General features: G+C 44.8%; 1 protein-coding gene across 4 annotated transcripts in view; it reads right to left on the bottom strand.

The window, feature by feature from the left end:
• The window catches only part of LOC147434407 (KH domain-containing protein SPIN1-like), a 50,178-nt gene that overhangs the window by 17,980 nt on the left and 9,094 nt on the right, over nucleotides 1–23,104 (bottom strand). For all 4 annotated transcript variants that reach the window (XM_086490880.1, XM_086490877.1, XM_086490878.1 and 1 more), the window contains exons 3-5: nucleotides 12,612–12,757; nucleotides 12,417–12,521; nucleotides 12,213–12,329 (exon numbers count right to left, since the gene is read on the bottom strand). In XM_086490880.1, the coding sequence (XP_086347006.1) occupies nucleotides 12,213–12,329; nucleotides 12,417–12,521; nucleotides 12,612–12,757 (368 nt within the window). The remainder of the gene's footprint in view (nucleotides 1–12,212; nucleotides 12,330–12,416; nucleotides 12,522–12,611; nucleotides 12,758–23,104) is intronic.

Here is a 23,104-nt window from a genome sequence, read left to right as displayed (position 1 = left end):
TGCTCTCTTGGGTTGGAACTCCGCCACTCCCGTCTTGTGTCGTGTCTCTCTTTTTCTCTAGTTGTTATTTGAAGTGCTTGAAGTTACTCAATCTGTTCTTTTCCGTGGGTACGTGGTGGCCGTCTCGTGACAGTGATATCAGAGCTTCAGGCGTCTACTTTTTTTGAAAGCATATCAATCCTACCAAAGAGGAGACGAACCAAGATGGCACTTCCAAGTTTTACAAGGATTTTATTAAAGTATCTTCGAGCCCTGACTGTCACGTGCGCACTTCACTTGCACTACGTGGACATGCTTCTGCCATGGTCTAGCATCAGTCATAGCCTAGCTTAGGATTGAGCCTAGCACTTTGTGAGCCTCTAGCAAGACGTGCATGCCCAAGCCGGTCACAGTTGCATACCCTCTCTTGCACAGTCAGTTAGCATGAGCATTTGTACCGCATGAACCCATGCATAGGAACCACCTCTTATAGAATAAGTGTTTTCAGCCTTGACACCGTCGTCGTAGACACCATCGTCGTCATCGATATCGTCATCGTCGTCGTCGTCGCAGATCCCGGACTTGACGATGACACCATCGTCATCATCGGCACAATCACCATCGTCGTTGACATAGATCCATTACTACCTCGTCGTCGATATAGACTCCATCAGTACCTTGTCGTCGACATAGACCCCATCAATACCTCGCCATCGGCATCGCCGTCGTCGTCGACATAGACCCCATCAGTACCTCGTCGTCCACATCATCGTCATTGACAGACTCCATCAGTACCTCATCCTCATCATCGACACAGATTCCATTAGTACCTCGTCGTCGACATAGACCCAATAGTACCCGTTGCCAACGTCATCGTCGTCGACATAGAACCTCTCAATACCTCAGTCCCCGTAGTACCATTTGACGTCAATACCCAATACCCAACATCGCCCTTGAGGGTTAGGACCCAACATCCCTGTGTCGTCTCTTTTCTCTCTCTTGTGTCTCTCTTTCTTTTAGTTCGATTCAGTTCTTTCAAGTGCAGTAAAGCAACCCTTGTGTTTGTGTGCGAAGTGCTAAAACCGAGCTAAATCCTAAACACTTCCGCTGCACCTGACATTGGTATCAGAGCTCTATGTGTGCTTCGGCTTCGCAAACTCAAGAGAAGAACCTAAAGAAGAACCCCATAAGAATCAAGAACCCAAGTTGAACCAAAGAACCCAAAGAACCTCTCCCAGTCTTTTTCCTGAAGAATCTTTGAGTCCCGACATGGACTTACCAGATCCCATTTTCATTGCCATGTCTTTTAACGAAGATCGACATCGAATTCACAAAAATCCGGATCTTGAGTACCAAGATCTACTTGCCTCTTATGCGAATATGGAAGGAGTTGGAGACAAGATCCCTAGCCTCTTCTGCATTCGCATTCGCATGTAGGGTGCAGCCACTTCCGTTGACAAGAAACCCTTGGAAATACCTCCGAGCACCCTTACCTTTCATCTTCACCCGCAATGTTTTCACGACAGGACTATTCGAGTGGTAGTACTTGCTCGTCAACATCAAGGCTGGTATTCTGCGACAGTAGTAAGGCTACCTAGTAACTCGTATGGTCGGTGTTTTCAGCCTAGCAATACCTACATCCGTAGTATCCACCGGTTTGGAGGAATTTTAATTGGTGATGCATCCACAAGCATCGGAAGCACTCAGCATCAAAAGTACAGATAGAAGTTCGGCAGTTGTGCCTCAATTTTAACAAGGGAGGATGTCAGTGCGCACTTCACTTGCACCACGTGGACATGCTTTTGCCATGGTCTAGCATAAATCATAGCCTAGCTCAAGACTGAGCCTAGCACTTCGTGAGCCTCTAGCAGGACGTGCATGTCCATGCTAGTCACAATTGCATTACCCCCTCTTGCACAGAACAATTATCCCATCATGAGCATTTTCCAGAGCATAGAACCCTTTTTGCCAAAGTACACATTTTTCACTTATTTATTAACAAGTGACTTTTGTTGGAAAAGTAGGTAGGGCAAATTGCTAAAGAAACTATAAAAAAAACCATTGGGCACTCAATAGAGGCAGAGGAGTAGTAATCCAACAGCAGGAGGAGCCTCTCAACAGAAGTCCCAACAGTAGCTAGCGCTTTGCATCCACTGCAAAGCCTAGCATTTTTGGGCAATTTTCAGCCATCAGCGTTTTTGCCATAGTACCAGCCCTTAGCCTCCTCGCATACTAGATCTCATTCCCGGTAGCACATCCTCGCCTCTATGTCAACAACGATGTGACTGTGATGATGACGATGACGACGACGGCGTCAAGGCTAAAAACTGAAAACGTTGGCTGATCTATAGGGCTGAATATGACGTTGATGGTTAGGGCTGAAAACTGGAAACTGTGTCGTGACGACGACGATGTCGATGACGGCGACGATGAGGTTGAAAAACGCTAGGGCTGAAATCTAAAAACTGTCGCGATGGATGGCTTTCTCCCATTACTACCTCGTCGTCGACATCATCGTCGTTGACATAGACTCCATCAATACCACGTCGTCGACGTAGACCCCATTAGTACCTCGTCGTTGGCATCGTCGTCGTCGTCGACATAGACCTCGTCGTCGTCGTCGACATAGTCGACTTAGACTCCATCAGTACCTCGTCGTTGACATCATCGTCATTGACACAGACTCCATCAGTACCTCGTCCTCGACATCACCATCGTCGACATAGACCCAACAGTACCCGTTTTCGTCGTCGTCGTCGTTGTCGTCGACATAGAACTTCTCAGCATTTAGTCATTGTATCAGCATTGTGAAAGAATACAGAAGGTAATTGCTCTCGCAACAGAGCAAGGGGGCCCTTGAGGGTTAGGACCCGACATCCCTGTGTCGTCGCTTTTCTCTCCCTTGTGTCTCTCTTTCTTTCAATTTGATTCAGTTCTTTGAAGTGAAGTAAAGCAACCCTTGTGTTTGTATGCGGAGTACTAGATCTGAGCTAAAACACTTCCGCTGCAACTGACATATATCTTGGGGCTACCATCACCGCCACAAGAAGACTATCTATCGAGGCTTGTTTCGACAAGAGTTTATTGACCATGCTGTGGGCGGTTACTACCTTATGGAAGAAATCTAACCCTAATCTTGGTGCAGGTTTCAGGATGGAAGACCAATCGTCTTTTTGAGCTCGACTGATGTCGAGATTGCTTTTTGAGTTTGAATTTTGTTTGAACTTGTTTGGTGATCTTGTTTGCAAGAAAAGGATCAAAGATTTTCCAAGCCGCTATATTTTTTATCAGAGGCAGTGCCATGCAATGGTGATGTGTATAGGTACCAAGCCGCACACTCCAAGGACTTGGCAAGCTTTCAAGAAATTTTTTGCCCGAAGTTATATGCCTTCAGACATCTTTCTTCGGAGTGTAGCTATCGGCAGAGTGGAGTGGGGTCGACCATGAAGGTAGGATACTCCTTGGGCATGATGTACACCTCATTTGGACTCATCTACAACTCACCAAGTGCACATGGAAGTCACACATATAGCCACATAAGATCAGGTGCTACGCATGAAGACTCTAACAAGATACATGGTAGGGTTCACAAAGAGTAATTGTTGCCACGGAACAAAGCCCACACACCCACACATACTTCCCGTAGGGTTTGGACCAATGACAAACTACAAAGAGACCACAGTACCAAAAAGGTTATGCCACATCACTATATCAAGTCATATATGCTATACAATATCTCAATCGACTATGGTGCCACGAGCGTGAAGATGTAAACAAGCTTGGACACTCCAAGCGAGAAATCAATAGCAACACACAAACAGAAACTTCAAAAAGATCATTGAACTTTAATTGAGAGAGAGAGAGAGTTGACACGGCACGACGGAGTTCCAAGCCCAGAAGCACTGGCCCCAAAGACTAGCGCCCCTTTTGGTATTTCTTTATTATTGAGCTGGCATGCATTCCAAATCGTTGCTTAGCATGTCTCATAAGTCTCTGAATAGAGTCAGACTTCTGGTTTAGACAATATTCTCGAATCTCTTTTGGCAAACCACAGCAAAACCAATCAATCTGGTCTCTCAAAGTAATCTTCCGAAACGAAGACACTGGTAAATAAGTATTCCAAAACCTCTGGCAGTAGTCATCCAATGTATCTTTCTTAGTCATTCTCAAGTGATGTCAAGCCGTGATGGCATCTCTTTCATATTCATCTGATATCCAAGTTGACGTGGAAATTTTCTTGAATTTTAACCACGTCGCAGGTGCTTTTCTGCATAACGACAAAGTAGACCACCATGTCTGTGCAGTTCCTTTCAAGTAAGATGCCGCCCTTCACACCTTAGAGTGTTCTGTGAGGAATGGACCTCCAGAAAAGGCGACATCAAACTGTTGTACAAACTCAAGGGCTTCGATGGGTGTCCTGGTAGCCTGAAAACGTCTCAAACCTGATGATCTAGCCCCCCTTCCTTGCACTCCTTGGTCTTCTTGCTCATCTGCTCACTGTCAAAAGAGGACGAGCCCTCCTCCTTTGAATTGCTAGATGGCCTTCCATGCCTTCTGGATTTTTTTAGAAATCTGCTTCTCTTGCTTTTTCTCTGCTTTTTCTCTGCTTCTTCTACCTTTTCTCATCCTCTTTGGAGCTAGAGGACGATGAATTGTCAGAACTCTCTGAAGACGAAGGAAAATCTGAGCCATCCTCGAAACCAGCATGCTTCTTGGATCTGCTTGTCACTTCCGAATTTGACGTCCTCGGATGCGCAATGGACGAAGGGCGGGAGTGGCTAATAAGTCCAGGGTCGGGACAAGAGGATTCTTTCACAAAAGAAATCTTATATGCTCTTTTAGATTCTCCTCTTGAACCTGCATGTGTTGCAGAAGGGATCGCATCCTCCGTAGAAGAAGAATCTTTTTGAGCTCTAATACCACTGTGACAGGCTTGGACACTCCGAGCGAGAAATCAATAGCAATACACGAACAGAAACTTCAAAAACATCATTGAACTTTAATTGAGAGAGAGAGAGAGAGAGAGAGAGAGAGAGTCGACACGACACGGCAGAGTTCCGCGCCCAGAAGCACTAGCCCCAAGGACTGGCGCCCCTTTCGGTATTTCTTTATTATTGATCACAACCAGGTACAACTCCCGAGGGTCCTATACTCTTAGACTCTACGTCCAGATGCTCTACAGAGTGAGGCCCCAGGGGCACTTATAAACAGTACAAGGAATGCCCAAAGGTTCAAAAGCATCTTGGCCCAAAAGCATCTGAGCTCATGGCCTTGCGCAAATAGCTGTCAGCACAATTTGCGGCAGGAATCACGGACACCCGTACGTTGTGCCACGTCAACATCCTGCCGTAAATCGTGAAAGTCCATACTCAGTGCCACGTTAGCAACCCATGCAATTTTCTTAGCCTTTGTTTTATTTAATCATCCTAGTGTCCCCTGGCCCCCATCGGACTGGACCCCAAAAGTTGGAACAACTTGTAACATTTTATCTATCAGATTCCACTGGGGTTTGTCCAGGTGGACATGCCATGTCATCACTTTGTGACAGAAGATTCCTCCCCTTAAACAAAGAATCAATAAGGAATAAGCTATCCCAAAAGGTCTTCAATGATGAGGCCAAGGAACGCCCATATTGTGTGACTTGTCACTGTCACCATCAAGTTATTGTCTTCTTTCTTCCTCTTCGTCCTTCTCTCCTACTATGCCGCTCCCTTGGCGGTGGTGTCCCTTGACATTTGGAAAAGAGATGCCCCTTCTTCCCAAAATATGCACATGTTTTAAGATACCAACAATCCTTACTTGTCTGCCCTAAATTTCTACATTCATAGCACTACCTTATACCTTTATACAATGCAAAACTAGAATCTCTAACAATAATGCCAAACTAGGTAACACTACTGATGCTTCTCCCCGTTAAGGTGCTAGGAGAGGTCTAATCACTGAAGACTCTCCAAGGACAATGTCTATCTCATCACCATAGCACAAAATCAAATTATCTCCATATAATACATGAATCTAGAGCATACATTGCAATTTTCTTAGTGAACAAGATGTAGTATGAGAGGGATCAAAAAAAAAACTTTTCAAGTGAAGTGGGGAGAGACTAGAAGAGATAAGAAAATTGCTTGGTGAGTCTTGAAGCTTTGTACCTTGGTAGCCCTTTAATGTGAATCACCTCTTCTTTGATTCCCTATGGGATCAGCCTTTATTCTCAATTATTCTCTGCTTGTTGCCTGTGGGGCAGCCCTCTATACAAAAAAGGGGCACTACGTGCTTTTGGTGACAAACCACCCTCGTGACTTAGAACTTGGTGCTAATGGTCAAACGCTCTAGTGCTATGAGACACGCTGCATGAACTATCCCTTGTCAGACCCAAAAAATCTTTATGCTCAATTGGAATTGGGTTGGCATCCAATTGCTTCCCAAAACATAATGTCCGTGGGAAAAATCTCTACCGAACCCAAAAGACTGTCAAAGACAGTTTATCACCAATCCACGTCCAGCCAATGTGGCCAAGTTAACCAATGTGCTCGTGGGTTTTGAGCTTTCCCCACACATCCAAGGATAGGATACTACACTAGCCACTAGGCTAGTCCCTTTGCTTGTCTTTGAGGGTGGATGCAAAGAGTGCTATGCAACGTGTTTGAGAGATAATGAAGGGACCTAATGGTGTCCAAATAAAGTGCTCAAGCGCTCAATGGAAAGCTAATAAAGAGAATATATTTACCTAGATGAATGGAGGATATGCTCAAATTCATCTTTATCCAAGATATGCCCAAATTCACCTTCAAAGGAAAGTGCAAGGTATAGACTCATTGTATTTATCCGCAAGTTAAATATCTAGCAGCTACATAATGAAGAAAACTTTATACACACACAGCTAATGCGACCAATTGTGTCTTTGGGAAAGAAACTATGGATGCAAATAGGTAAAAATGAGTCTAAAAAACACACAATTTTGGTGAAAACTATTTGCACACAATGATAATAGCCAATCATTCACACATCCCAATGATAGTTGTTATCGACTCAATGTTAAATTTAAGTGTGAAGATGGGATAATAGCCGAGTACTTACTGGTGGAACCAATGAAGGATTATTGGACAAACTAGAGAGGCATATTTGCTCTAATACACACACACAAATGAAACTGATTCTCTACGAACCAAAACTTGATTAATCAAGATGATAGTGCCCAAGGACATATACTTGACCTATGTCACAAAAGATTAGAGGAAGTAATTATTACTGAGACTTATTAGGCCCAATAAGTTGGTAATTAGTACCCTCTTGGGGCTCTGATTCCATTTGTAGGGTTAGGCATAATTAATTAGCGTAGCATTCTTGATAATGAAGAGAGTACTAAATGACACCTTAGATAACCCAAATAGAAAACTAAAAATGCATTACTGATAGTGGTTACAAAAATTCCTACAACTAGGTAGTACAAGCATGTGAGGGTATCAAGAATCCCTCAAAGCAGCCCCTACAGAGGGGGGTGAACCCATGAAGATAGGGGACTCGTTGGGTATGATGTACACCTCATTTAGACTCACACATGGAAGTCACATGACTAGTTGCCACATAGGATCTGATTAGACAACAGGTGCTACACATGAAGTCTCTAACAAGATACAAGGTAGGGTTCACAAAGAGTATATACCTAGATGAATCCATGGGACGGAGCCCCCACACCATAGTTACCAAGAAACGGCAACGGAAACTGAAACGGTTAACAACTAGGGAATGGAAACGAGGGGTATTGGGAAACGGAAATGGGTCTAGAAACGGCATGCCATACACGTGTGTGTGTGTGTCTATGAGAGAGAGAGAGAGAGAGAGAGAAATGAAATGAAATGATAAATTATCGTCTACAAGAGGCCAAAATGACCTATGAGACCAACTGATTACAATGATGAGTCTAGTACCAAGTCTGGGTACAAACAAGAAAACTACAAACAAAGAAACGATAGGAGTGCTACCGACTCCTATGGGTGGCTGGTAGGCTGAGCAATGGTATCATGCCATAAAGGTACAAAGTGGGGATAAGTGTCACCATGATACAATATAGCAGTAGCATGAAGCCTATCCCGATCGACATTCTGGGTGTCGTGCTAGAATCCTGTGGATCCTCTGCCGCAATCTCCGCCGGTGCTGCGTGGCTCCCCTCCTCAGTCGCGGTCGTCTCGATCTCCCTAACTCTATAGCTCGATCGATGAGAGTACCGCTGATGTGTGTATGGGTGGGAACCGAGCTCTCTGGAGGTGGTGTCTCCTCTGACTCTGTGGTACTCAGACTGAAGAAATCTGAGATGCGTCTCTGGGACTGTCTCTGTCTTTGCCCATTCAATAGAGCGTCTCTATGTCTCTGAATCTCAAGTAGGAATAATCCAAGACATCTTTGATCCTGATATCTCATGACTCTGTCTAACGAGTCAAAACCATCTCTGAATAGACAATGAAAGCGTCCCCGTATCTCATAGTAGACTGTGCAGCGACATATGTAGTGAAACTCTGTCTCTGGCTCTGCATGACATAACTGACATATCCTACTGTCTGCTGGTATGCCTCTGAATCTACCTGTCTCAATCCCAAGCTGGTGTGAAGATGTGCGAATCTGGCCAATAGCACATCGTAACCTATGAGATAGATGTGTGTCCATGTAACTGGGCCGTGTGACAAATCCGTCTGTCGTGAGTTGAAGAAGATGTTCTCTATAGAAAACCCTCTTCGTACCCAACTCCCGTGATGGTTCTATCCATGTCCTCTTGCTATCAAGCTGGATAAGATCCTGCCGAATGAGTCTAGTAGTCTCCATCCGTGTAAGAGCCAAGGATGGTGCATCAAGAGAATACTGGAAAGGGGGCAGCCTGTCCATGCTGAAACCATGCCTCTGAAACCATGAGTTCATCTGTGCATACCAACATGATGTATCTCCCTGTAATGCCAGCTGTCTGGATGACTCGAGAGCAAGCCTGGCATACCTGTCCCTGGTGGTGTCCCATAAGCTGTGTACAAATGATACTGATCTGGTGAGTGCCTCAACCTCCATAGGTGGGGCAGCCAGCTCCGCTCGTATGATGTTATGTGGGACTGAGGCCTTGGCTCTAATCAGCCTAGAAATCATAGATATCAGGGGTCTCTCCATATTAGTCCATCCAGCACTCCATATTAGTCCATCCAGCACTGTCAATAGACGGTCCCCAAACCTGAACCGCGTAGTGCATAACTGAAGCGACCAAAGTATTGAAAAGCCAGAGCTTTGTTCGAGGTTCCTGGAACTGAACTTGCGAGCAAATCCTCTCTAAACCACCTAGGGCTGCATAGGCACGAGTCAATCTAGTGTCTGCTGCTACTTTCAGTGTGAACCTCGGTCCACTAAAGACCACCCCAAGATATGTGTATGCATCAGTGTACTCCATACTGTCCTGTCCATATGTGAAAGTAGGTGCTGATCTCCTAACCCACTGTGGCGTGGTATTAAATACCATGACCTTGGTTTTACCGAGGTTGACAGACAATCCACTATCCTCTGCAAAACTATGCAATGCGTCCAAATGTCTCTGCATTCCCTCTGGCGATTCTGATATCAACACGATATCGTCAGCATACAATAAAAGAGGGATCCATGTCCCTGCAAGCTGAGCACCTCTATCACCTCCTCTGTCAATATAACCAGAGACCCCATCAACATACATACCAAATAAAGTAGAGGACAGTGGGCATCCCTGTTTCACTCCGATGGTGGAGTGAACTATGTCGGATATCCCCTCTGATGTGCGTACATGACCCATCACTGAACTGTACAATGCCATGATCCCCCACATCAGCTCTGTGGGTACCCCCAATTCCATAAGCCGGTGCATCAATCTGGCCCTCGACACTGTGTCAAAGGCTTTGCGAAAATCCACAAAGCTGCAGTATATCCGTCTACCATGTGCTCGACCCTCCTCAATGATAGCTCTGAGTGTAAAGACATGATCTAGTGTGGAGAAACCCCTTCTGAAACCAGCCTGCCCAAGTGCTCGTATGCCCATAATCTCTGCCCAACTGCTCAGCCTATGCTCGAGGATGGATGCATATAACCGTGCCAATGTGTGTCCTGCCATGATAGTACGGTAATTCCCCGGCACTGTGGGGTCACCTGTCTTGAAGATAGGTACAATAGTAGATAATCTCCAAGACTCAGGGAGACCCTCACACATGACACGGTTGAATATCCGTGCAAGCATCTCTGCCAACAAATCCCCAGCATGTATAATGTGCTCTGCTACCAAACCCTCATGATCCTGTGCCCGTCTGGTCTTCATCCTGTCAATGGCCTCCTTTACCATCTCAGTGGTAAAGAAGGTGCTCGTAGCCGGACATGGCTGTGGTGGGTCTGGTAATGGTGGTTGTCCAGGTACAGTGTATAAAGATGTTGCATACTGCCCCCATATCTCTGTAGAAGTAATCACTGGTGGGGGAGACTTCTCATGGAATAGACGCCAAGCCTCTCCTGAATCTCTACTAAGGAAGAGCTGATATAAATCTTGCTCCATCTGGACCAAGAAAGCTCGCTTCTTCCGCCGCACTAGTCGTCGTGTAGCAATGCGAGACTGTCTATAGGTGATCACTCCCAATGTAAGGTCCCGCTGTATCTGAGCTCTCCTCTGTCGACACTCCTCATCATACCAGTTGTTCTGAGGCATGTGCCCAGAACGACGTCTCTGCCCAGGCTGAGTGTGTGGATATGCCTCTGTCGCTGCCCCATGTAATGTCACTGTCAGCATAGATGTGATCTCCTCCACTGTGTATACTGGCTCTGATGTGCATAAAAGCCTACGTATCTCCTCTACATAGACTGAGTCAGTCTCTGGTGTAAAAGTATAGCGTGTATGTCCGTGAGGCCTGAGATGTATTGTACTCAAAGGAGACTGATAATGTTAAAAGTGCATGATCTACTGCTATCCCAACTGGCCTGGGCCCCACTGTGAAATTCTGAATGTGAGAGATAAAGCTCGGATGTGTCAGAACATAGTCTACAGTGCTGGACCCATGTCTATGTGGAAAACAAGTAAAACCTGTAGACAATGGGAAAGTCGTTAAGCCATTCAGTATGGCTAAACTGTGAGTAGTCGTCATCTCTCTCAAGTATCTCCCATACTCTGTATGCTCTCTGTCGTGTGAGCATCTCTCAAGTCCCAACTCCTCTGGCTCTAGCTCTCTAAGCATCTCCTCTGATGTGTCATAGAAGACTGTCTGTGAGCTGCCTGTACGGGCATTGAAATCCCCCAGGAGTATGATGTCTCCATCTCTGGAGAACGAGCTGAAAGTTGAGCCGCAAATCTGCAGCGTCGTTTCCTGTTTCTATGCCCCACACTGAGAGAGAAGAAGAAGAAGAAGAAGAAGAGAGTTTTAACGTCGTAGGAAACTATCCCAAGAGACCTTAAAGAGAGAGAGAGAGAGAGAGAGAGAGAGAGAGAGAGAGAGAGAGAGAGAGGTTTTCTTCTATGGAAGTTGAATACGGAAAATTGAGTGGTTTCTTGGACGCCATAAATGTGTTAATACTTGTGAAGGCCGCAATTTTGCGAGGAGTATATTTGTCCGTTGTGAAAGATTAATGGGTTGGTATACGTATTTGCACTCATGTACCTCTTTGAAATGAAGCCATCTTAGTGCTTTTAATCTCTTTTCAAAGTCCTTTGAATGAAGATATGGCTATTGGTGCCTTCTACAGGACTTGAACACAGAAGGAAGGGGCAAGGGTGGTGCCCAAAACAGGGATCTAATAAGCAAAATGCATCTCCTGGCACGGACAGGGGTCACCACATAAGCCAACCCTAGCAGAAAGGACGTTCACTGACCGTACTCTCTACCAAACAGTACGCATAAGCATACACTTACAGAATCTTAAATTTACAAAATTACCGGCAAGTATCTGCTTTTACAGATTAGGGTACTCTTCTCCCAGAAGTAAAAAATTTTGTAGACATGCAAAAAATGGTACAGCATTCAATTTCAATCACAGAATAAGCAAAAAGCAGCCCCAAAATTGAGCCAAACCACTTCATTTGCACGACAACATTGTAAATGAGCCCATAAATGGTATAGCATGTCAAACAGTGACTCTGCAGCTTGTTACAAGACTATTACACCTAAAATAAACTTCAGCTGTACTGTCCAACCAAGCCACATTGGCTTTAACAAGGCATTCTTTACAAAAGACTGCGAATTCCTGGTCAAGTGCATTACCTTATCAGTATCTCTTACAGAACCCCTTCCTCTTATAAAAACGCGACACCCAGTATTGCTCTCCACGCGTTTCAAAGAGTTTCCTCTTGGGCCTAGTAAACGACCTACAAAGTTGAACTGCAAAATCAAAATAAAATGAGAAATGTAAAATGGAGCACACTCCTGGTATGTTTAAAGCAAGCAAAAAAAGTTATATAATATTACCGTGGGGTACTTGTCTACAGGTACTTCAATTCGTATGATCTTTTTAATAACAGGACCTGGGGAACCTCCAGGTAAACCACGCCATGACATGGCAGACACCAGCCTCTGTAAATTGATGTCCAGAATAAAACGGAGAATGTTAATTCACAACTTTATCATGCCCTATACATTGGTCTGAAAGAAACAAAAAGTAACCTCTGATTGGAAGGAAGACCAGCCATTTGAATCGAGTCCCACTCCATTTGACATCATACCCCCAGATGAAAGGAGGCTGCCATGCTCTATAGAATCATGTTCACCGTATGAAGTTGTCCCCACTAGACTTGTTAATCTCATGATCTCTGCATCATCGAACAGCCACCAAATTGCTAATAAATATATACAGCTCCAAAGAATGGACACATGCACGGATACATAATATACACGGTCATCCACACTCCACTCGCACATTTCATCCCACATTTGGTTTTTCCGCCCACTTGGCATCGTGACTCCTTACAATGAACAAGGGATTTGAGCAGACATCTACACGACACCTTTCATGTTTGCTTACATTACAGTAAAATTGTAAATTACCTAGTTTGGTAGAAGAACACTGACTTTCCTAGAACAATTTCTTTACAGCTTATGCACAAGCAGTAGATGACAGGAATTGAAACAGCCAGGCGACAGTAATTCCCCACAGCTACATACTTGGCCATGACCAGCTTAGATAACAAGGGGGCAGAATGGTTACAAGACAGAGGTAACACTCAAAAGAAATGCTGTGCAAAAATTCCATTGTTAGTGAACTCTTGTGCCCACAAACTCTTGGTGGGTCACTGTTAAATGTGTTAAGGAATATCTCTTGCTAGGCAACCCCATCAAAGAGGTGAGAAGAGAGACTCGGAGAGATGAGATAGAGATGGAGAGAGATGGAGAGGGGAGAAAGACGCACCAATCGGGTCCGACTCCTAACCAACCCTCTCAAGGGCCCCCCACACCATTACCAATGTAGTATTTTCTTTAGAGTGCGTAAATGGAATGTACACAAATGCAAATCTTCAATGCAAGACTCGACTTGACTCGAATGAATGATGTACCCCTGGCAACACTTCGGAATGGTGCACCTCAGAAACAGGACGGCATCACGTGCCAACTAAAAGAACAGACTTTTAGCACTTCTGTCACAAACTGGTGATGTGGCAGTGCTCCCGGATACACACACAGCACTGCTGACGTGGCAGCTGCGGAAAATGCGCCGCAAATTCCGCCACAGAACGCGTCACATGCTGACGTGGCAGGCCGTATGGACAACAGTACGGACGTTCCACTTTTTTTGCGCTGACAGGCCGTACGGATTTCCACTACGCTGACCAGCTTTTGGGCATTACGCTTTGATTTTTTAAAAGCTTCTGAGTTTGAGATTTTGGGGCTCCGCTTTTGGGCATCCCTTGTAAAAATAGATAAGTTTGTTGGGCCTCATTACTCAAAGCATCTGGACGTAGAGTCTGAGTGTGAGTCCCCGCAGACTCCCTTGTACTTTGCACACAAATTAATATAAAAAGAAATATCGAAAGGGGCGCCAGTCTTTGGGGCCAAAACCTCTAGGCATGGAGCTACGCTGGGCCGTGTCGTCTTTTGTGAATTGTTTCAAAGTGAATCTTTGTTGTGTTGCGGTAGAATCTAGACTTGGGGTGTCCAAGTTTGTTATAGTGGTATCAGAGCGCGGCCGATTTCTCTTCTGTCAGGAAATCCGATCCTTTTCTCGCTACGCTTATGGATTCCAACAAGAATCGGTCGACTTCTTCTGCATCTGCTAATGCGGGAGGCAATCACGAAGAAGATTTTGATGATTTAACAAAGAAAGAGTACGGGCCACCTCGGCCTACTCAGTACGAACTTCAAGAGATGGAACGTCGACAACAGGTTGACGAGTGCACAAAGCAGATGATTAAATTTGCGAAGGATCCGGAGTTTGCAAAATTTTTGTCTCAACAATCCATCGCAGAAGTGCACACCCAGTGGCAGAAAGCCACAGAACCACCCATCAAACCGGCAATCAAGAAACCTCCTTCTCCGAGGATGTTTACAGAGCAAGAATTACAAGAGGTGGTTCAGACACAGATCACTCGGCTTTTGAACGCAAACAACCAATCCAAAAAGCAAGAGAAAAAGCGCAAGAAGGGGACTGACTACCCTGGTTATTTGGGTCGTCAATCTTCTTTTGCATCAGCAAGAAAGCAGAAGAAGCATCTGCGATTTGAAGGACTACCCAGTTCTTTTTCTTCTTCTTCTTCTGACAGTTCTTCTAGCTCTTCTGACTCCAACGAGGAGGACAGAAAAGGTAAAAAGCGAAGCAAAAAGCAAGAAAAAGGCAAAGAAACCCAGATTTCACCCAGTTTCTGATAGTTCTACAGAGGAGTCATCCTCTGACAGTTCGGACTCCGACGACCATATGTTTTATGTAAAGAAAAAGCATTTTTATAGAGCCAACCAATATGACTTCCTTGAAGACAAAAGCAAGAAAGTAAAAGAATTCAAAGGTGGACAGCCGATTAAATTTGAATCCTTTTCTAGGTTCCAAGATGCTCCGAGGGCTTTGGCCTTCATTCAGCAATTTGACATAGCCTTCTCTTGAGGGCACTACTCAGAGCACTCCAAGATTAGGAGGGCTACATCTTTCTTCAAAGGAAATGCTCTAACATGGTGGTCCAATCTTCTTCTAAGAAAGGAAGCTCCATTCAAAAGGTTGAAATTCAAAAGGCTCGTTATTTCTTCTTGATTGACTCGGGAGTATGAACGAGATATACGAACCGCTTGGAATCATCTTCGGATGACCAAGGGAGATCCTTTGGACGCTTATTGCGAGAGATTTTGGAACTTTTTTCTATTAACCTCTTCATTTAAGAATGTCACTTTTAAGGCACAGATTGAGCGGTTTTGTTGCGGACTCCCTACAGAGATCCGAGACTCCTGCCTGGAACAAAAGTCGAATTCTATTTAAAAATTGATGGGTCATGTGAAACGCAGTTTTGCGATACATTCGGGAAATTTGACTTACCCACTGATGAGATCTTGACTCAGAGAACCCAATAGACCTCTAACAATGAAAGTAGAAAGAGAAAGAGTTCCCAAGAAAAGAAAGATAAGGATACACGACCCCGGCTCACTCTTCGAGAGAGGGCCCATTACATCAAAGAAGGGAAGTGTTTTGGTTGCAGGGAACATGAGCACGTCTCCCCAAAGCGCCCGAAAAAGGCACAGCAAAAACAAAATGAAAACAGGCCACACAGTTCGAGAGCAGCAAAGGAACGTGGCAGAAAAGGCAAGATGAAAGCAGGACTGGTTCCAAAATTGCATGGGTACTGACCCAAGCCTGATTGATGAAAGTACAAAACTTTGCCGAGCTTGGGGCAAAGTGAAAGATCAACAAGCCTTGATTTTCTTCGATAAAGGAGCCAAAAAAAACTTCATTTCACCCGAATTGGCGGCGCGGCTCGAGATTACACCCGATAGGATGGGACCACCAGCAGAGGCAGTTCTAGCGGCACCCGCATGGGACATAGCTATTACACCTATCATTGGTAAGCTTCGGTTGCATTGTCAGGGGTATTTGGGGCACGAGGACTTTTACATAATACCCTTGGAAGGTTGTGACGTCCTCCTAGGTGTCCCTTAGTACCATAAAAGCAACGCCGTGGTCGATTATCGGGCAAAGAAAGCGACTTTGACAAATGTAAAGGGCCGAAAAATTGTACTTGATGTAAAACTGAAGGGCGAGTCTGTCCCTATTGTATTGGCCTCGGCCTTTTCCAAATTAATGAAATGCAATCTCTTCGTTTACTTAATCTACTTGAAAGAGTTAACTGATGAACACAGAACAAACATGTCTGAACTTGATAAAGAACGCCAAGGTTTTCTCCATACTCATGCCAATTGCTTCTCTGAGGACCTGCCAGGCGAATTGCCACCATCTCGTCCTGAGGATCACACTATCGATCTGATACCTTGAAGCACACCACCGAACTGGCCACCTTACCGTGTTAGCCGAGCCCAGAATGAAGAGATTATGAACCAAGTGAAAGACCTTTTGGAAAAGGGTCTTATCCAACCAAGTACTTCACCCTACTGCACTCCGGTATTGTTGGTTTTAAAGAAAGACCGTTCTTGGAGAATGTGCATTGATTACAGAGCTCTCAACAAAATCATCATCAAAAACAGATTTCCGATTCCAAGGATCGATGATTTTCTTGACCGACTACAGGGATCCTCTTGTTTCAGCAGGATTGATTTGAAAAGCGGATATCCTCATATCAGAATCGCACCGAGAGATTTCTACAAGACAGCCTTTCGACGAGCTTCGGTTTGTATGAATTTTTGGTGATGCCTTTTGGTCTCATCAATGCTCCAGCGACTTTCAACCAAACGATAAATAGGATTTTCAGAGAGTATAAATCATTTGTCGGCACTTTCTTTGATGACATTATAGTCTTCTCCAAGGATGAAGCAGAACATAGACACCATCTGCTACATGTCTTTCAGGCATTGCGAGATCACAAGTTAGTTATCAATGCCAAAAAAAGTGATTTTTTCTTACCAGAGATACATTTTTTGGGACACATCGTCTCAGCAGCAAGAGTATAGATGGACCCGGCCAAGATTGAGACTATACATGATTGGCCCGATTTGAAGAATGTTCATGAAGTAAGAAGCTTCTTGGGCTTATGTTCTTATTATCGGCGGTTCGTTTGAAAGTTTGCAGAGGTAGCTTCCCCTTTGCACATTCTGACACAGAAAGGAGTCCCTTTCTCGTGGGGACCCATAGAGGTGGCTGCCTTTCAGACACTGAAAGAGAAATTGAGTACTAGACCAATATTGACTTTGCCGGATTTGTAAAAGTCATTTGAAGTATATTCTGATGCTTGCGGTTGTAGTCTGGGAGCAGTCTTAATGCAAGAAGGCCATGTGATTGCCTATGAAAGCCGATTGTCTTCAAGGCCAGAATTGACAGCACAGATCTATGAGAAAGAGCTTTTGGCAGTGATCTACGCTCTTACTCAATGACGACATTACCTACTCGGAGCCGATTTTACGATCTTCACTGATAATCAGAGTTTACGCTACTTCTTGTCACGGAAGCAGCTGTCGGAAAAGCAGATGCAGTGGGCTAACATCTTGTCACAGTTTCACTTCCAGATTGTCCATATACAGGGACAGAAGAACTTGGTGGCAAATGCTTTGTCTAGAAAGCCGCTAGTCTTGGCTATTCCGCGATACACCATAGCAACTTCGAAGACATGGTTAATCAATACGCCACAAATCCGGATTTTTCAGATGTATTCACTCGAATACAGAATGGGGAGGTATTAGCGGGATATTCCTTACAGGATGGCTACTTGATGAAGAAAACGATGTTGTGCGTTACACAACCGTTGAGAGAAAAGGTTTTGACACAGTGCCATTGTCCACCTTTTACGTGGAGCGTTACTTCTTTTGGCCGAGACTCAAGAAGGATGTGGACGACTTTGTACCCGGTTGCTTGGTATGCCAAAAGGTCAAGTTTGACAAGCATAAAGCACAGGGATTGTTACAGCCTTTACCCATTCCCACCTGCCCCTGGGAAAGTATTGCTATGGATTTCATTTTTGATCTCCCGCAGACACTATCACATGACGAGCACCACGTGCCAATAGAAAAGAACAAACTGAACAGACTTTTAGCACTTCAATAACAACTAAACTAAGAGAGAGACGACAAACAACACGGAGTGGCGGAATTCCACCCCACAGAGTATTGGCCCCAAACCTTGCCAAGCCTTTCGGTATTTCTTTATATTGCATCAACACAGTACAAGCCGATACTCCAGACTCTGCACCTTCTCCGAGAAGCATGCCAAAGAATGAGCCCTAGCCTCATATTTAAAGGCCCTAGGCTCCAAAAGCAGTTTTACATGAAAAGCCTTCAAACTCAAAAGCTTCTAGTCCAAAAGCAATGCCAAAAAGCTATCAACGTAAATCATAGAATTTCGTACAACTACCACGTCAACAGTCAGCGCAAAACACGAAAATCCATGCAATGCCACGTCATCATGTCAGCGAAAATTCCAGAGCATCCGTACAGCTGCCACATCATCAGCTTTTGCGTGGGTCCTGCTTTATTTTAATTCCTTTATGTCACTGGGGCCCCATCGAACACGGTTGTCACGTGACACATCCAAACCCTATGTGTCCGTGGACAAGCTACACCATAGCAAGGTTCCCGTCAGTTCAGTCAATTTAGATTAGCAGTGATCTGGCACTTTTGTGAGTCTATTCGTAGACCGTGTATGCCCAGTCACTAAGTGTAGATGCATATCCTCCGGTTACACACAGCATGATCATCGGAATTCCCATCAGAATCCATTAGCATCAGTTAGGGGAATTTTCCAGTGCATTAAGCCTATTTTCCTATTTTTGGTTATTTTCACTTATTATTTATAAGTGACTTTCCAACAAAAGTAGGTAGGGCAATTTTGTTAAGTTAATATATAAGCAAACCCGAGTTAGCACTTTCTGGCAGAAAGAGGGAGCAAGAGCTTCCCACTCAACAGGCAACTTCTCAACAGTACCCCCCCTCAGCATTAGACCATCGCCATCCTCTCCCATCCCTTGGCGTTTTCCCCTACAGGAAGCCATCGCCCACAACCTCCTTGTTTTGGCGCTTGTTCCCCCTTCAGGCAGCCCCTCAAGCCAGCGTTTTGGGATTGCAAACATCAGCAGGCCATAGAGTTTTTCCCTCAGCGTTTTCAGCCAAAAAACGCCAGCCAACTGTTGCAGATCATCAGCGTTTTGCAGCGTTTTTGCAGCGTTTTCAGCAGGTGCTTAAAGCCATAAAAACGCAGCCTGACAAGTGCATAACATCAGCGTTTTCACCTTCAGCAGGACCCTGGCAAAGCCCTCGATTTCAGCCCTTAAGACAGCAGTAAATCATGTCCAATTCAGCCCCGAAACACTCCACGAAAAAAAGCAGTTAGAAGACCACAGATTCCAGCCACCAAGTCGTCGTCGTCATCGGCATAGTCTCATTGCATCAGTCCATTGCATTCACATTGTACACCTTTGTGCAATCAAAGTAGACCACTCTCGCCGACGAGAGTGGGGCCTTCGGAGGAGGGTTTTACAACCTCTCGGGTGTCGTATCTCTTCTCTCTCCTTCTCTCAGTCTCATTCACTTGCACGCACAATATCCACTCACTTTGTTCGTGATCATAGCACTCTCCATAAGACGGAAAGCTCTCTCTTTCCCTAAGAACTAAAAGGAACCTTGAGCAATAAAGATCACTAATCTTGAGAAAAAACAACATTCATTCAGTTGCACCTTACATTGGTATCAGAGCTTTGGAAGTGTTCTGCATTACTCAAGGAAAGAACCACAAGAATTTTTTTGCTTGTTGAGGTCGCACGAACCCAAGTTTACTTGGGCGTGGCGATTCCTAATCGTGTTTTGTTGAAGAGTGACAAGAATCCCAAGAAAGAAGGGCTTGTCCAGCCTCCCCTTGTGTCTCTTTTCACTCATTGAGAGCGGACCGTGCACTTAGCGGCCTGCCAATCGACGTGAGGTGGGAAAAAGCAGCCTTAGTGTGAGCGCAAGGTCGCCAGAGGGCCCGCAGAAAAGGGTAGAACTCGGGTGAAGAGAAGATCCTTCTCCAACACGATTTGCAAGCCAAAGAAAACCTCAAGAACCCCAAGAACCCAAGACCCTCAAGACTCAAGAACCTCAAGAACCCAAGATTCTCACGAATCAAGGACCTCAAGAACCTCAAGACCCTCCAGAACCCAAGTTCCTCGCGAGCTTATGAACCCAAGATCATAGTGCATGGTCGTCACCCGAAGCGGAATGGATACTTCGCATACAATTGATAAGCATGAGAGAGGCGACGAAGACTCGTCCCCACCCGGAGATGATTTCTTCAATCCTCCCCCTTCGCCATCTACGCCACCAAGTGCTATGGAGGCACTGGTCAAGCAGATGATGGCCATGATGGATAGACAAGAAGCAAGTCGCCTTGCTCAAGAACGTGAGCGCGATGAAAGAAACGCAAGACTTGTCGCAAAACAAGAAGAAAATCGACTTGCTCAGGAACGTGAGCACGATGAAAGAAACGCAAGACTTGCCGCACAACAAGAAGAAAATCGACTTGCTCTCGAACGCGAGCGCGATGAACGAAATGAACGAAAAGTAGAAAAGGACGCCGAGCGTGAAGCTCAAAGGGAGATTCGCAATCAAGAATTTATTTCCCAATTGCTAGCCTCGAAGACCGAACCACCCAAAGATCATGGGAGTTCGTCAAGTGAAGCAAGCCACGACGCGGATTCCAACCATCCAGTTACAAAAAAGTTGACATTCAGTAAGTATGACGGTAAGATGGATGCTACAGTTATTCATTCTTGGTTGCATCAATTTAATGCTTATTTTGCGACAACTAAGAAGACAGGAAATAGCAAAGTTTTGACGGCCGCTATGTACCTTGCCGGTGATGCCATTAATTGGTACCACGCATGGCAAGAGGCACAGCTAGCCGTGCACCTAGAGACAACCGACGATTTCACGCCCCTGTATTAGTTGGGCTGATTTCCAAGACAAGCTCAAGGCGCGGATTATGCCACCTCAGTACCTCGCACGATTGAAGGACAATTGGCGCGCTCTCAAGCAAAATGGTATGCCGGTTATGTCTTTTTCTAATCGTGTTTTGCAGCTAGGTACCCAATTACGCATGTCGGATGATGAGCGCAAAGAGGCTTTTCTCTTTGGATTGGATGAGTATATCAAGTACGATGTCGAGGTATTCGATCCAATCGATCTCAACAAGGCGGTAGCCATTGCTCTCGCACAGGAGATGAAGCACAACAAGGGAAAGCCTAAGGAGAACAAGACTTCCACAAGTACCTCGCAGACTTCTCAGAACCCGCAGAACGGTAAGAACGGTAAGAATGGTAAGAATGATAACTCTTCTAACCAATCTTCCAACAGTCTCTCATCAAAGAATTCTTCCAATGAATCTAAGGGTAAGGCTAACACAACTGCTAAACCTAAGCTTACTCCAGATGAAAAGGTAGCACAAGGAATTGTAGGAGGATACATCACGTCGGAAGAACAAAGCACGTATTCTAAGGAAGGTCGTTGTTTTCATTGTCACATTAAGGGTCACATAAAAAGAACATGTCCTAAGCTTGAATCGAATGAATCTAAAGAACCCACAGCACCCACTACATCTGTGAATGCAATGAATGATAACACGATTGTGCCCAAAGTTTCTCAGGACCCTCCCATTGATGATTCTCTCATTAAATGTTATGGTCGTACGTCGGGGCACCGTTTTGTCATATTGTTTAACCCAGGTAGTATGCATGATGTGATCAGTTCCTCTCTTGTTGAGAGAGCCCGCCTCGAAGTTAGTCCGAGATCTCCTATCGAGGTCTCTGGCTTTCGTCCCAGTATGGACGCTCTCATCACGGAGGAGTGCCTTGATGTGTTGTTTGCAATTCCACAGACTGCCTTCACTAAAGATTTGTTGTTTCTCCTCTCTCAGGATGTGATATGATTTTAGGCATTAAGTGGTTTCGTGAAACTGATGCTTTAATAAATTTTTCGGCTAACACTATAACTCTCAATGCCGACAGTGATTCTCCTACTGTCTTTCATGGAGTGGACATTGTTCCTTCTCCATCTCTCATTGCTAATATGCAGGACAAGGTTGAAAGGATTCAGGAGAAGGAGACTCTCTCAGTCTCTTTTTCTCCAAAGCATGACACAGGATTTGCATGATTATGAGAAGCATGATGATTTGAATGATAATGATTTGCATGATGATTTGGATGACAAAGACAAGCATGATGACTTGCATGAAGAAGATGTGATTGTTCACCAGGATGAGGTGTTAGTGGATGCTTTTTCTAGCGAAGCTAACCTTGTTGCACATTCGATCAATCACGAAGGATGGATCTTGGCTCTCGAGCCTAGGTCCCAAGAACCCCTTCAGGAAGAACCGATCTTGGCTCTCGAGCCTTGGTCCAAAGAACCCTCACAGGAAGTATTATGTGTTCGCATGATTGATACGCACGCATTGTTCGAGTGTTTCATTCGTGAAGGTTTCCTGTATTTTAGTCAGCATCGTTATGTGATCCCTTTTACTAGGCATGACATATTGTATGTTGAGCACGTTTCTCTCATGGATGAGCACGAATGTATGTGGATTGTTCGTGAAAAGCTGAAAAGTTTGTATGTCAGGAAGTCACATTCCATGTCTCTTCCTTGGCATGACACAGTTTTCGAACGAGCACATGATAGTATGAGCACCAAGCATGGGCATTTCCATTGGGATTTGACACAGTTGATTGATTTCGATCAAACAAAAAAGATTCGACCTCATGGTTTGCTTGTGTTTGATGAACGGTTTGTCACTCTGTCTCTATGTTCATCTACATTGCATACACAGTCTTTAGAGAAGACAAGATTTTTTCCCTTCACTTTACATGCAATGGGTATGTTCGTGGTTTTGTGTTGGAGATGGTTTCAAGAATTTTCAGCCATGGAGATTCTTGAAGACGAAGGAAGCAGATCTCTAGACGCAGTTGACGCAAGAAAGGAGATTCAAACGACTATGTGTCGCTTTCGGCGCGGCCCAAAGAAGCAAGCGTTGCAGACCTTTATGAAGTTCAAGTACCGCT

The sequence above is a fragment of the Adiantum capillus-veneris genome, chromosome 19 (genome assembly GCF_014529385.1).
Source record: "Adiantum capillus-veneris isolate H3 chromosome 19, ASM1452938v2, whole genome shotgun sequence".
NCBI lineage: Eukaryota > Viridiplantae > Streptophyta > Polypodiopsida > Polypodiales > Pteridaceae > Adiantum > Adiantum capillus-veneris.
The sequence above is the reverse complement of the archived record's forward strand: the minus strand, read 5'-3'. Positions and strand labels throughout refer to the sequence as shown.